The 15,254-nt window shown below is 43.0% G+C and overlaps 1 protein-coding gene across 1 annotated transcript in view; it reads left to right on the forward strand.

The window, feature by feature from the left end:
* The window catches only part of NID1 (nidogen 1), a 78,930-nt gene that overhangs the window by 17,193 nt on the left and 46,483 nt on the right, over positions 1-15,254 (forward strand). The window contains exons 2-4 of the mRNA XM_021696082.1: positions 8,410-8,709; positions 10,567-10,793; positions 12,927-13,300. Of these exons, the coding sequence (XP_021551757.1) occupies positions 8,410-8,709; positions 10,567-10,793; positions 12,927-13,300 (901 nt within the window). The remainder of the gene's footprint in view (positions 1-8,409; positions 8,710-10,566; positions 10,794-12,926; positions 13,301-15,254) is intronic.

The raw sequence follows: 15,254 nt of genomic DNA on the forward strand, positions 1-15,254 counted from the left end.
CATTAAGGAACCAGCAATGTCTCAAAGAAAAATCTATTTAAAAAACCTCAAATAATCCTCATCATTTCATTCAATCCCATGTTATTAATTCTTGTTCTGCTTTAATCCAGATTCTCCATTAGTTCTGGAAATTTGTAGCCAGTTCATTTTTACAATCTTAAAGTTATCGGAAATGTGTACTCTAGAGTACTTGTCAGAGTCCTTTCTGTGAATCTTTCTGAAGGTGAAGCACTTTTGCAAAAGCGGCAGAGTAAAATAACAGTCTGTATGTGACAAAAGACATAGAATGACCATGATTAAAGATCTGATGAGAGTTCCTTATAAGAGAACTGACAAGAAAATTTGATTATTTCTATGACATACAACATTTTAAGATAACAACTGGAATTGTGACTGATAACATTATACCAGGACATGTCAGATTTTTAGGAATTTCATATAATTTCTAGAGCACTTATATTAATAACATGCATCCATACAATATAACCTAAGAAGGTTTACTGTCACTTATTTGACAATGAACCCCATGTAATTTAACATACCAAATAAACCCAAGTAATATAACATCTCTTTTCTATGAGGTGAGAGACAAATCTTTTGAGATTTAATGGGGACCCTCTGGGGTCTCTTAAAATTACTTTGGGGTCAAAAAAACCCCATTTAGAATTTGATTTTTAGAAGATGTCAAAAGGCTTGAACATTTGATTAAATAGGATCACAGACTGTTATGATTTAATACTTAATTATCTATTTAGTCAAAGTGACAACAGACAATGTTAAGGGCAATGTATTATTGGTTTCAGAGGTAGAGGCCAGCGAATCATCAGTCTTATATAATACCCAGTGCCGGGGTGCCTGGGTGGCTCAGTTGGTTGGGTGACTGCCTTCGGCTCAGGTCATGATCCTGGAGTCCTGGGATCGAGTCCCACGTCGGGCTTCCGGCTTGGCAGGGAGCTTGCTTCTCCCTCTGACCCTCTCCCCTCTCGTGCTGTTTCTCTCTCTCTCTCTCTCAAATAAATAAATAAATAAAATCTTAAAAAAAAAAACCAGTGCCATTACATCATGTGCCCTCCTTAATGTGCATCACCCAGTTACCGTTGTCCCACCCCCAACCCCCATCCAGCAACCCTCAGTTTGTTTCCTGAGATTAAGAGTCTCTTATTGTTTGTCTCCCTCTCTGGTTTCCTCTTGATTCATATTTCCCTCTCTTTCCCTATGATCCTCTCTTATTACAGTGTTTGGCTTAAAATCCAATTTGTCTGATATAAGGATTGCCACCCCAGCTTTCTTTTAATGTCCATAGCATGATAAATGGTTTCCACACCCTCATTTTCAATCTGGAGGTGCCTATGGGTCTAAAATGAATTTCTTGCAGACAGCGTATCGAAAGGTTTTGCTTTTTTATCCAGTCTGATGCCCTGCATCTTTTGATTGGGACATTTAGCTCATTTACATTCAGAGTAATTATTGAAAGATATGAATTTAGTGCCATGTAATACCTGCATCGTCACTGTTTTTGTATATTGTCTGTTCCTATCTGGTCTGTTACTTTTGGGCTCTCTCTTAGTAATCACAAATTCTTTTAGTTTCTGTTTGTTCTGGAAGCTTTTTATCTCTCCTATTTGGAATGACATCCTAGCTGGATAAAGTATTCTTGGCTGCATTTTTTTCTCATTTAGCACCCTGAGTATATCATGCCAGTCCTTTCTGGCCTGCCAGGTCTCTGTGGATAGATCTGCTGCCAGTCTTACATTTCTACCCTTGTCCTGAGCCGCTTTCAGGATTTTCTCTTTTTCTCTCAGATTTATAAGTTTCACTATTATATGTCGGGGTGTTGACCTATTTTTATTGATTTTTGAGGGGGTTTCTCTGTGGCTCTTGGGCTTGAATGCCTGTTTCCTTCTCCAGATTAGTGAAGTTCTCCACTATAATTTGCTCCAATATACCTCTGCCCCTCTCTGTCTTTCCTCTTCTTCTGGGATCCCAATTATTCTAATATTGTTTCACTTTATGGTATCATTTATCTCTCAAATTCTCCCCTTGTGATCCAGTAGCTGTTTATCTCTCTTTTTTCTCAGCTTCTTTATTCTTTGTCACTTTGTCTTCTATATCATTAATTATCTCTTCTGCCTCATTTATCCTAGCAGTTAGAGCCTCCATTTTTTATTGCATCTCATTAGTAGCCTTTTTTATTTCGACTTGATGAGATTTTACTTGTTTCATTTCTCCAGAAAGGGATTCTCTAGTGTCTTCTCTGCTTTTTTCCAGACCAGCTAGTATCTTTATAATCATTATTCTGAACTCTAGTTCTGACATCTTACTTATGTCCATACTGATTAGGTCTCTGCCAGTCAGTGCTGTGTCTTGTTCTCCTCTTTGAGGTGTGTTTTAACGTCTTGTCATTCTTGCAGAAAATAGTTGCTTTTCTATTTGTAGAGTTTCACCTCTTCTTTTCTTAGATCTCTGGTTGTGTTCTCCAGTGTTCAGAATGGTTTGATAGCTATCTAGCTGAATTCCTGGGACCAGACGAAACTAAGGTCTCCTACTTCACAGTCATCTCTTACCTAATCTCCCCAGGGTACAATTTCCCTCCCCTGAGATCATGACCTGAGCGGAAATCAGGAGTCATATGTTTAACCTACTGAGCCACCCAGGCGCCCCTGGAAACTACTTTTAAGTAGACATACCATCAAACATCATTATTGTTGAAAAGTTCATTTCTAAACTTTTATCTTACTTGCATCTATTTAACTCTCCCTTTCTGAACAATTACATTTAGATCCATCATGAAAATGTCACAAGACCTTAAACTGCTTTAGTGGTATCTTAAGGTATCTTTTTTACTGACAAACTCTGTAACAGAGATATCAGGAGCTTCTTTGACTTTTAGTAAACCTATGTGGAATAAAAGTATTATATTTAATGCTGATAACTCTAGAGACAAGCTTGTTTTAGTTAAACCAACAAACTTAAACTAGCTTTTATTTATCAAAGATTATCCTAGGTCACATAAACTTGAAAAACATTTGGGTTAATGTCTGTATTTCTCAGAGTACACTTGATTGATATAATGCGTGTTTGTCTTTAAGCCAATTAAATAGAGCTCTTTACAAATTAATTTTTGCATTACTATCTGGAGGTAGAAGAAGAATCACACATTTATAACATACATACATAAACATGCAGACAAATGCAAACAGAGATCTCCTAGTTTTTATTTTAAAATTTTAACTGTGAGATAGATATGAAAATGCAAAACTCACTAGTTTATGGAAGAACAGTTGGATCCAAATTTTGTTTCTGGCAGATGGAAAGTTTACCCGGTCAGATGGCAGGTGGCTAAAGCTTTTTAGTAATATTTGTGGGAGAGACTTAGAATTTGTATTTGTCCTTGACAAGTAATCTTACGGAGGCTGTGGACTAGATTTGTGGACTAGATTTTGAGCTTTTATATTTTGAAAAAGCCTCCTCCTCCCCCATCTTTTTTCCTTCAGTCTCAGGTGAATGTGAGCTGTGTTTTATTTACCTCCTGGGGTGTTTATATTTCAAGGACATGGTAAAAGGTATATCTTCTAGGGACAGAGAAGGAATGCAAGTTTTCTTCTAGGAGTTTTAGGGTGTATTTGTCTATTATCAGAAGTCTGTTGCAATTTAAATTTTTCCTTCGTTCTCTTCAAAGCAGGAGAGTTCTGTTTCCAAAGTTCTGATCTTTTACAATACTGCAGGCATTCTGAGATGAATAGGGAGTTTGGGGGCATGGTAATGTTAGGTAGACTTTGGATTGTTTCTAGAGCTGTATTTCTGGTTTTACAAAGATTTGTAAGATAAGGACAGTTGCTCTTAATTCCGCAAACAATTGGGATGTAGCCTTAATGATATCAAGGAGCTGAACCTCCCATCTAAATACATTATCTTCAGTTTGCTTCTTTATATCAGGGGGAAGGTCTTCTACCAAGATGAAAATCAAAAGTTTCTTGTGTTCTAGAATTAGAGGTGCTGTGTCTTTGGTATACTTTAGTAAATCCTTCCACAAAAGACTTCAGAATGTTTTTCTTTTCCTCTGGGTACATAGTTTCATTTTAACTTAGGTGAGAAGGCCTAAAATCATATTCCTATCATCTCTGAATATCAGCTTCTAATTTGGCCAACTTCTGAGCATAGAGCTACTTTAAAAAATCCTTTCAAATATCTTGTCAGGTTTCAGATGACAGAAACAGTTAATATTCCTGGCATTATTGTACAACCCCTTGGATGCAAGAGGCATCCCCAAAGAGGGTGCAAAAAATACTACCTGCCCAAGAGAACTCCCCTAGCCACTCCCAAAGATAACCAAAAGAAAGAAGGACTTAGACAATTCTCCCGAGAGCTGGCCATAGTTGATAGGACCCTAGCTGCAACACACATCTCTGTCTGGCCAGATTTTGGGGGACCCCAACCTGACACAAAACCAGATAAATAAGAAGGCAGTAGCTACCTCCGGAAGAGAAAGGTTCAACAACCAAGGGGTACTCAAAAGTAAATTCGCAAGTCACAATTCAAAGACCTATTGCTACAAATGTTTTTGCCTGCCAATCTGAATTTGGAAAGGAAAGGACAACATGAAATTTGACCTTCCTCTCTCAACCAGGCTCTGCAGATAGAGATCTGGGAGAGCTGGCTTTGGCAAGAATTCTCACCCTTTGCCGGCTTTTGCCAGTTTTCCCAGGATCCCATCTGCATGCTCTGGAGTGAGCAGGGTGTCCCAGCAGGTCATATCCTGGTCACCAGAAGCAATAGAACAGGAAAAATAATCTTCCCTCTACTTTTTATGTTGAGTGTTTGGCTGAGACCTCTTTTTCTCTAGGATACCTCATAAATGGATAAGCTTATCTAGGTTAAAAGGTCTCCACTGTGGCCACTGTATTTCAAGATTATCGTTGCTGGGTTAACCTGTTTGTTCAGCCTTAAAACAAAATTTTATTCATTCAAGGCCTCAAGCTGGACCCAGTCCAGCTTAAATTGGATCCAGTCTGACCCTGGACTCAGATCTGGCAGATAGGTTTCTTAGGACTTCTTAAATCTATAGGTCCCCTCACCACCTTTTTTTCTTGAAATATATTTATTAAAGAAACTGGGTATTTGTCCTTCACAGTGTCCCATGTTCTGGATTTGGCTGATCATGACCCTATAGTATCACTGAACATGTTCTTCTGTCCCCTGTATTTCCTGTAAACTGGTAGTTAGATCTGGAGACTTGCTTGGGTTCGGGTCATCAGTTCATATTTACGCTGACTCTTTGTTTCAGTAATTGGACCACCGTAACACATAATGCGGTGATCCTTCAGGAGGCTCATCAACGGAAGTGACACAGCTTCAGGCACTATTTCTAAAACAACTGTGGTATTCAGGCCTTATTCTGTCTGAACCTCCCCACCCCGTTTTCTGGAGGAAGTCAGGAAAGGAGAGGACTAACACACGCCACGCAGTGTATAAGCTTTGCAGCTACAGCCATGACCAAGGTGGACATGGTCCCAGCTTTTGAAGGGACAGACTGCCTCGTGGGGAAAGTAACGAGAGCCAGCAGATGAGTCAGTAAAGTCATTCCACTTTGTGGTCTGCACTTGCAAGGAAACAAACAGGAAGCGGGGACAGAAATGGGGGGTCCGGGAGTGAGAGAAGGGAGAAGGAGGGGTGAGGAGAAGTAGGCTCTCTTAGAGGCTGTACTTCACTGAGCCCGGAGGTGAGAGCGAGCCAGTCACGTGAATGCGTGAGGTGGCGGAGAGGGTGCTGCTGGTCGTTGGGATGGAGAGAGTGCCAGGGACCTCAGAGGTGGGACGCACGGCACATGGAGTGAGAAAGGGGAAGGAATCAAGGCTAACTCCCCAGTTTCCTGGCTTAAGCAACTGGTGCCAATGGCATGAATCTTTCAGTGGTCCCCACTCTGGTCCCCTTGGAGGTTATAGTACCTGAGTCCATCCTCCTGGCCTCCTAAGTACTTTATAGGTCCTTCCCTTTGTGCTCCCTGTGCTTCCATTGGCTTGCTCAACTCTAAGAAGATGGAGGAAAGGAACAAGACGGTGGGAGCATCCCATGCTTGACTGATTTGTGCAGTGGGACTGGCACCCAAATGTAAGAGAATATTGTTCAAGTTAGCCATGAATTGGTATATCTCAAACAGGCAAACACTGACGGGGGAGAAGTTTACAGCTAAGAGTCAAATGAAACTTTTGGATGTTCTCTCTATGACATCTATCTCTGATGTCATTTTTCATTATCACCAACAGCTGAGTTGCATGTGCCATAAAAAAGGCCTCAAAAATAATTTTCCAGTACTGATACTAATGAGGGTTATATGGTCTGTGTCCAAAGCATTTGCAGTGCTTCTTGATACTTGTCTAAAAACTCGATTCCCAACGCATTCCTTGTGATAAGAGACACAGTCCTGTGCCCAGATTCTAAATACTAAAAGACACCGGGAGTTTTTCAGAACTGTTGGACTGACTTAAATCTCACTGGAAAACAGCTTTTTAAAACTGACTTTTCCACATGTGGCCTCCGTGTGATCGCTTCCCCCCAGCGGCTGATAACTGCCAGCTTCTGGTGGCTTGGGAAAATGAGCTGTTTCCCACGCCCCCACACGTCAGCCCCACTGGGATGTCCATGCAGGGAGATGTGTGACTGGGCTGGCGGGACGAGAGGGTGAGTAACGAGCTGGCCAAGCTCTTTCCCTGACTCCCTTCCCCGCAGCCTGCCGGCAAGCTCCAGAAAATCACCCCTGGCGCCAGGTGGTGCTGGAAATTATTTATGCCCCTAAACAGTTAACTACCCAGGAAGACTGGTAAAAAGTGGAAGGTTTTTGCTAAGTCCACACGTAACTCCCAGAACTCTCGTTCCTTTCCTGTCCCTGGGCCCAGATGCACTCCACCCCTTTGAACCTTTTCACCCAGTTCTTGGCCTGTTACAGGGTTTGCTTTTAAGTTCCTCTTCTTTGTGTCCGGCCAACCCCCTCCTCTAGTAATGAGGTCTGAAGGGAGTGGAGGAGAAGGCTGTGTGGGAAGAGGAGGGAGGGAAATAAGGGACTTGGAAAACCCACAGGCCTTCCAATCAACTTCTGAACAGGAAAGAGTCCCTTTTTTGCATTCATGTTCTTCCGATGCATCGCCTCTTAAAAGTGCAGACTAAGGGGCCATTTGCAAAGTCTCTCCCATTTGATTAGGGCATTTTTTTTTTTTTTTTAATTCACAGATTCTCCAAGTAAAAAGAGCACTAAAGTGGTGTTCTATGTCATCAGTGGATTGTGCACTAACAAGAAGGGGGCAGTCAAAGTCTCATTCTTAGCATGGCTTTGCAGGAGACCCAGGTACCCCCACCACCGAGTACCCTCCAACATCAAGGGGCTCTTTGTCCCCTTCCCTTTTCCCAAGCAGTGTGGGGGTTAGCTGGATAAGAACACCAGTCTCTTTTTATAGGCAGTTAGAACTGATTTCAAGAAAGCTGTGCATAGTGATTAAGAGGGCCAACTTTGGAGTCCAGCTCCCTGAGTTTGAATCCAGGGATTGGTTGCTGACATTTACTGGTAACTTTGGACAAATTTAACTTATCTTACTTCCTCCATCAGAAAAATGTGGATAATAGTATCTAGTCTTATGGAGTTCTTCTGAGGATTAAATGTTAATAAGAGGCCTGGAACACGGTGTTAGCTATTATTCTGACACATTAAACTATTCACAATAATTAATGATATCATAATGCCCCCATTCAGATTTACTTCTTTTTTAAAAGAGATGCACTTTTAATTTATTTTACTTACTTACTATTTTTTTTAAGTAAGATCTACGCCCAAAGTGGGGCTTGAACTCATGACCCCAAGATCAAGAGTCCCATGCTCTACTGACTGAGACAGCCAGGGTCCCCAAAGTGACTCCTTGACCTTTTACTCATTGTATCATCGTTTGTGTGTGTCAGTCCTTCCCCATATCCTTCTGAATTGTGGGTTCCTTGAAGGGAGAGACTGTGTACTACCCATTTTGGGACCCAAAGCACTTAGCACAGCCCTGGTATATAACGATTACTCAGTGTGTTGGCTAAATTAGTGAAGACTTTAATAATGGCTTAGGTTTGAGTGGTGCTTTGCAGGATGCAAAGCACGCACACATGGGAAGCCCAAGACTCGAAGTTCAAGACACGTATCCAAGGTCCAGTGATGGGTATGTGCCAGAGTCAGGTCCTGTGATCCTTGCTCCCTCCACCAGGCCATCCTGCCTAGGAGAGGAGTGCTGAATTTTAAAATTCAGGATCATGTCCTTCTCCAGTTCTGTTGTAGTTGACAGACAGGGGGTACCTGTGACAGCATTCTGTGCATGGAAACTCAGAGTCCCTGAGGAGGACGTTTTTCCCCCTCTCCTCCTAACTCTGCTTTGTTTTGTACAGGTCACCACAAATGGTATGATTGCCATGAGTGAGCCCCCAGCCAAAGAATCCCACCCGGGGTACTTCCCCCCGACCTTCGGAGTCGTTGCACCTTTTCTGGCGGACTTGGACACGACAGATGGCCTTGGGAAGGTTTATTATCGCGAAGACTTATCCCCCTCCATCACTCAGCTAGCCGGAGAGTGTGTCCAGAGAGGGTTCCCAGAAGTCTCTTTCCAGCCGAGTAGCGCGGTGGTTGTCACTTGGGAATCCGTGGCCCCCTACCAGGGGCCCAGCAAGGACCCTGACCAGGAAGGCAAGGTAAGGGCTCTCCCAGGTACAAGGGAAAATAGTCAACAGGTTGGTTTTGTACACTTTGGTCTTCCTTGAAGGAAGGGAGACACTTGGGTAGGTCAAGAAGCCATCTCTAGGTCTAAAGTAACTTTTTGGGACATGCCTCTGTTTCTCCTTAGAAAAAAATAATTTTGCTCCACCATTTAATTTTTATAGTATTGCAGAGTAGAGAGAAACTGGAAAGGGCCAAAAGCACTCCAATTAAACAGGGGATGTTCCAGGTTGGTAGTTCCCAAAGTGGGTACCACAGAACACCAGTCCTACAACATAGTCCTTGAGAAAAAGGCCTCCCCTGGTCAGGTAAGTTTGGGAAATGCAAAACTTTATCTCCCCCTTGGTGACTCACTCTGAAAAACCCTGCAATAAAGAAACCTGCTTAAATTTTTTTTTTTAAAGATTTTATTTATTTATTTGAGAGAGAGAGAATGAGAGAGAGCACATGAGAGGGGTTAGGGTCAGAGGAAGAAGCAGACTCCCTGCCGAGCAGGGAGCCCGATGCGGGACTTGATCCAGGGACTCCAGGATCATGACCTGAGCCAAAGGCAGTCGCTTAACCGACTGAGCCACCCAGGCGCCCGAAACCTGCTTAATTTTTAAAGAAAACTTAGCAGTCCCCAAACCTTTCGGCCATACTCTTTTTTCCCTCCCAAACAAGATACATTATATCCCGCAGAACACCCTTTGGGAAAGCCTGTTATTGGCCTGCAGGAAACATTTTGCTTTTTGTATCTGTCAGAGGACTCTACTTGAAAACTGCTTAAAACCTTACATTTCTCAAGTGTGTGCACTACCACTTGAGTGATGAACGCCCAGCCCCTTGTACAGAGCCCTTGCCCTGTCTTGGGCCTAATCTCCACGCACCCTTTACCACAGCTGTATCAAACTGTTTACAATTCTCTGATCATGAACCCCCCCCCCCCCCCCACACCTTGCATTTGCTGTCCTCTCTGCTTGCATCGTCTTCTCCCTGACCCCTGCTACTGGTGTCGAACCCGTACTTGATCCTCTAGACTCGCACAGCCTCCTCTGCTCCCACCCTCCCAGCTTCGGGCACTTCTTTCTGTGGCTTCTATCGTGCTCACACATGACTCCATGATACACTCTATCCCCCCGTTTTGCAGTGTTTTCTTTACACGTCAGTTTTCCTATCTAGACCAGAAATTCTCGAGCATGGGGACCATGTATTTATAGGAAAGGTACCAACGTTGAAGGAATACTTTCTCTGTGCCTGGCTCTGCCTATTTCACATAGGTCTCTCAACATTTCTGTGAAGTACGTGGTTTTCTCTCCATCTGGCAGATTCAGAAATCCATGCTTAAGGAATTTAAGTAACATGCCCAAGGTCACACAACCCATGATGAGGAGAGCAAAGATCTGGATTCAGATCTGTTTTCTCCCAAAGCTCATGTTTTGTTTTGTTTTGTTTTTCTTTTTTTTTCTTATCTTATGTTGCTTGGGCTCAGTAAATGTATGACAAATGATGAGTGTGGTTAGTATGTTTAATGGCCGGGGAAACAAATTCTAAGGGTAAGAATTTGCTAAGTGGCATGAGATTTAGGCCACTGTCCAGAGGTACCATCTCTATAATTTTTGGTTACCCTTCATGCAAAAGGTGATTCATTAATTAATTGGAAAATTTCATGTTGACAAAGTCTTAGAGATACTTAAGTGGAGCCATCCTGGAGTACTTGGTTCTTGCTACTCTTTTAGAATAAGGGGCGAATACTGCCACCTCTGGGCTTTCTCTGTATAGTCTGGTGAATACAACAATTTAAGATCTATCGACATATTCCTGAGTAACTGAATCTCAACTCATCTTCACAGAGAAACACATTCCAGGCTGTTCTGGCCTCCTCTGATTCCAGCTCCTTTGCCATTTTCCTCTATCCTGAAGACGGTCTGCAGTTCTATACAACATTCTCAAAGAAGGACGAGAACCAAGTTCCCGCTGTGGTTGCATTCAGTCAAGGTGTACAGGGATTATTCTGGAAGAGCGAAGGAGCTTATAATATATTTGCTAACGACAGAGAATCAATTGGAAATTTGGCCAAGTATGCTTTCTTTGTTCTTCAGTAGATTTCTCCCCTTAATGATGATTTTATCATTAAGATGATCATTTTATTATTTTATAAAGGATAATATAATGGGCACTAGAGAACATTACCTAAAAATGTTCCCGCAGATTTAAATTTCATATATGGTTTTTTTATATTATGTAGTGCTTTTTTCCTGATGAACTCAAAGTAATACACTCTTAGAATGAAAAGGCATCCTGTTTTTAGATATCATGCTCATTTGAAACAGTTTCTCCAATGTCCTCTGCAAGTATACAGTTAGAAATAAACGCTATTCAAACCCTATCTCCTGCTAAAAACCCAAGGTTGAGAAAAACCTTCTCCCCCCACGTGGACTAGGGAAGAAATTCTTACAACAAAATTGTTGTTGTGTTCTCTTGGGCTATTTTGTAGAATTTGGCAAAAGCGGGGAATTCTACTTTTTTCTAAAAGTAGAATCGTTCCTCTCCCATTATGCCTTAAAAAGTGAAGAAAGAACACCCTCCCTCCCAATTTCAGATTGTCCAGTTGAGTCTAAAACTCAGTTGATAACCCTCATTTATCGTGCTTGCCTGTTTCCGTGGTGTGAATACTCCTTTTGTGGCCATGTTCCAGCTACGCATGTCATGTTGCTCAATACGGAATTGAGAAGAGAACCATTCTTCACACCATACAGATGCAGTAGACTTAAATCACTTCCAGAACATAGATAATAGTAAAATAATTCAGCGTGATGAGTTTCAAGTATTTATGGCCTTTGTTTTTAATACCATTTATGTAATTGTAAGTTTATGTGATATAATTTTTTACAGTGGCTCTGTTTAATAACTGGCTTGCAAAATTACTAAAATTCAACATCTGGCCCTCATGAGCTGGTGCTAGCAAGCCCCTGCACACCACTGCCTTCCCTGGAGTCCTGGGATGGACAGACTGAGTACACATCCTCCTTCTGCAGGGCTTTCTTGATTCCTCACCCCCTGTCCCACCCCTGATGTTTTGCTCAGGATTCTCCACTGGGTAAAGTCTGTTTCTTCTTCCCCGTGTAAAAGCTGATCATTTTACATAGTTTCTGATAGGAGCGCTTCCAATCACAGATGCAGAAGCACATTAAACATGGTGGAGAAGGAAGGAGAAATCAGGGTCATTTGACTGTGTTTTTTAGTTACACGAGGCCTTTAGAGTCTGAATCTCTCCTTTGCATTCCACTATACCCTTGGGACAGGAAAAGGTAAACTGAGACCTGTCCAAGATTCCATAGCTGATAGAGTTGGCATTTCTGATAATCTGAGTCTGTACTGTTTTCACTTGCAACACCTCTGACACCACATAGGTGGGATTTTTTTCCCTTCTACCTACCGACTCTCTCACTCTATCGACATCCCTTCGGTGTCCTACAATTCAGTTGGGTCCTGGTGTGGACAGCCCAGGGTGAGCACAGACCCCACAAGACTGCCCCCACTTCAGATGCCAGCCCTAAGTTCCAGGTACTGTACTTACTGCACCTCTGGTCCACCAGCTATAAATTGGGGGTTTCTGGGACCCCCCCGCCCCGCTCAGGTTCCGTAATTTCGCTGACATGGCTCACAGAACTCAGGAAAGCACTTTTCTTATCATCACCAGTCTATTTTAAAGGCTACAACTCAAGAACAAATAGAAGGAATGCATGGTGTTGAAGGGAGAGGGGGCTTGAAGCTTCCATGCCGGCTCACCATCCCCAAAGCTCTCCCAGCCTCATTGTTTGGGGGTTTTTATTACATAAGCATGATTGAAGAACTCCTTGGCCCTTGGTGATTAACTCAGTCTCCAACCCCTCTCCCCTTTCTGGAAGTCAGGGCATGGGGCTGGAAGTTCCAACCCTCTAATCATGCCCAGGTCTTTCTGCCGTCCAGCCCTCATCCTGAAGCTCCCTGGGGTCCCAGCCACCATTCTTCCCATTAACATACAAGAGACCGTCTTATCATGGCAGAGATTACGAGGATTTTCGGAGCCATCTACCAGAACCAGAGACCAAGACAAAGTAGGCAGGGGGTTTCAGGCTGACACACAGATCCCCAGGGCTCCTTCTGCTCGGTTAGTGGGGGCGGTTTGTGGGTTGCTGGCCTGTTTCTAAGAAGGCTGTCCTTTTTCCAGGAGCAGCAACTCAGGGCAGCAGGGCGTCTGGGTGTTTGAGATAGGGAGCCCGGCCACGGCCAGTGGTGTGGTGCCCTCCGACGTGAGCCTCGGACTGGACGATGGAGCAGAGTATGATGATGAAGACTACAAGTCGGTGACACATCTGGACCTGGAGGACGTGAGCACGACACCTTTCTCCTATGAGGCTCGGAGGAGGGGAGACCCGGGCACACACAGCGCGCCCCGTGTCCTCTCCCCCCGCCGCCTGCCTACTGAGAGACTCCCCGGACTTCCCACGGAGAGGACCAGGGCTTTCCAGCCGCCAGCAGAGACATTTCCCCAACAGCACGCGCAGGTCATAGACGTGGACGAAGTTGAGGAGACAGGAGTGGGTAAGGCCATTGACATCACGGCTGGTCTGTCCTGGGACACTTGGGTTTCCAGACAGGAGTCCTGCCGGAGGGGGTCAGTTGTGTGCCCTATATGGACGTTTGGAAGGATGAGAGCTGGGAATGTAGGGGCGGCCCTCGCAGCTGTAGGGCTTCGCTGGATGGGCCTGTTGGCTTCAAAGACTCCAAGGGATCTTTGGGGATTATAGGCCTGCGGTTACAGGAGGACTGCTGAGCGGGCGCTCTTTCAAGTTTCCTCTGACTCCCTTTTTGTCTGTTTTCAAGAGAAAAGTGCTTTGGAATTATTTTGAAAGTCAGATTTTCTTATTTGTGACTTCTGGGATCAGAAATATATTCACCCACCTGAAAAAACATTTTAGAAGTTTCTTTGGCTATTTACCGCTGTTTATCTTTGACGTTTATTTCCTCTTGGTTTTGGAATGAGGATGGTTGATTATTTTTTCCTCCCAGGTCCTGTCAGCTTCAGAGATGGTTTGTGAAGATTTAAAAATGCAAAACAAGTAGATCCCCCAGTTTTAAAATACAATCTTTTCTAGTCAACCGTATTCTGTTGGATTTTTGCTACGTTTTGAGGGAAAAACCATTTGAGCGCCAGCATGCTTTGATTTGTCTTATAAAAGATGTTCCAACTAAACTGAAGAACTGATTCAATTTCAGGTTGACATATAATCTGCCAACATTCACATAAATGAGATGGTCCAAGGCCCTAAATGATGTTCACCGTGAGTCCTTCCTGCTTCTACCATGAAGTTATAAGGCCCCCAGAAAAACTGACTCCATTCCACATGAGTCACTCAATTTTTATTTCTCCTTACTTCTTCTGATTTGTTTCATAGCAGTCGTTTTAAATGTTTGTTCTTTTTTGAGTATCCCAAAGCATGGACAAGATCTGGTGGCCAGGGGAAGTGTGCTTGCTTACTTCTAAGGCACAGACATGGAGAAGTTACCCTTTATGATATGAGGAGGATATGGGTTCAGGTCTGAGGGCTCCCCTCCGCACCCTGGATTTCCTGGGGCAATGCTAACAGCTCTCAGCACACGGCACTCTGCTCTAATCTCCCCCAGACATATGGGGTATGTTTACTCACAGATGTTGAGTCTGGAGTCTTATTCTGCTTCTCCCCTATCGAGGTGTCTGTGGAATTCTCATCTGTGAGGCCATCACTTCGAAATGAGATCATAGCTAGCACCAACAACTTAGGGTGGTATAGTACTTGGTCCTGATAAAAGCCTAGATTTGAACTCCAAATGTGTCTAAAACACATGTTTTTCTGTCCCTCTGTCCCATAGTTTTATTTCACTGTTTTTATATTAGAAAGGTCAGTTTTATGTAGGCAGCAATACATTCCTGGTGTTATTTGAAGTCACCCACAGATACGTAGGCCATAAGGGACCCCACAGGGAGCTGGACCCACAGCTGGAGCTGAAGCCATCAGTCACGTCTTATGTGCTCAGCTCAGGGCCCAAGTGTTCCCAGCGCCAAACGCCACCTTTATACACACTGGAAATTCCCTTCTGAGTATGTAGACTAATCACATCTACCTGAGGTTAAACTTTACTTTTATCTTCCCTCGTAACACTCAATTATAAATTGGATCATTATCCTCTCTAAAAGCCTGTCCCCCCTTGTGCTTTTGAACTTCATTCCAAATTAATTTGCTCTGGATTATTAAATTTGATGAGCTAGTTCATAATTCTAACAAAATGAAGCTGGGAGGTAGGAACTTGAAATAGCAATTCATTTTGTTTCTTGGGTTAAAGACCTTTAGACCAAGTATGACGAAGGAATTATTTCTAATCAGCTTCTGAGTATAAGAGCTTCTGAGTTTTCTCCTGGGGAGGAAGGGGAAAGTTTTAAAATATTTTCAGGTCATTAAAATGACAAATTATATATATATATATATATATATATATATATATATATATATATATATAT

This window comes from Neomonachus schauinslandi, chromosome 6, assembly GCF_002201575.2.
Source record: "Neomonachus schauinslandi chromosome 6, ASM220157v2, whole genome shotgun sequence".
NCBI classification, from domain to species: Eukaryota; Metazoa; Chordata; class Mammalia; order Carnivora; family Phocidae; genus Neomonachus; species Neomonachus schauinslandi.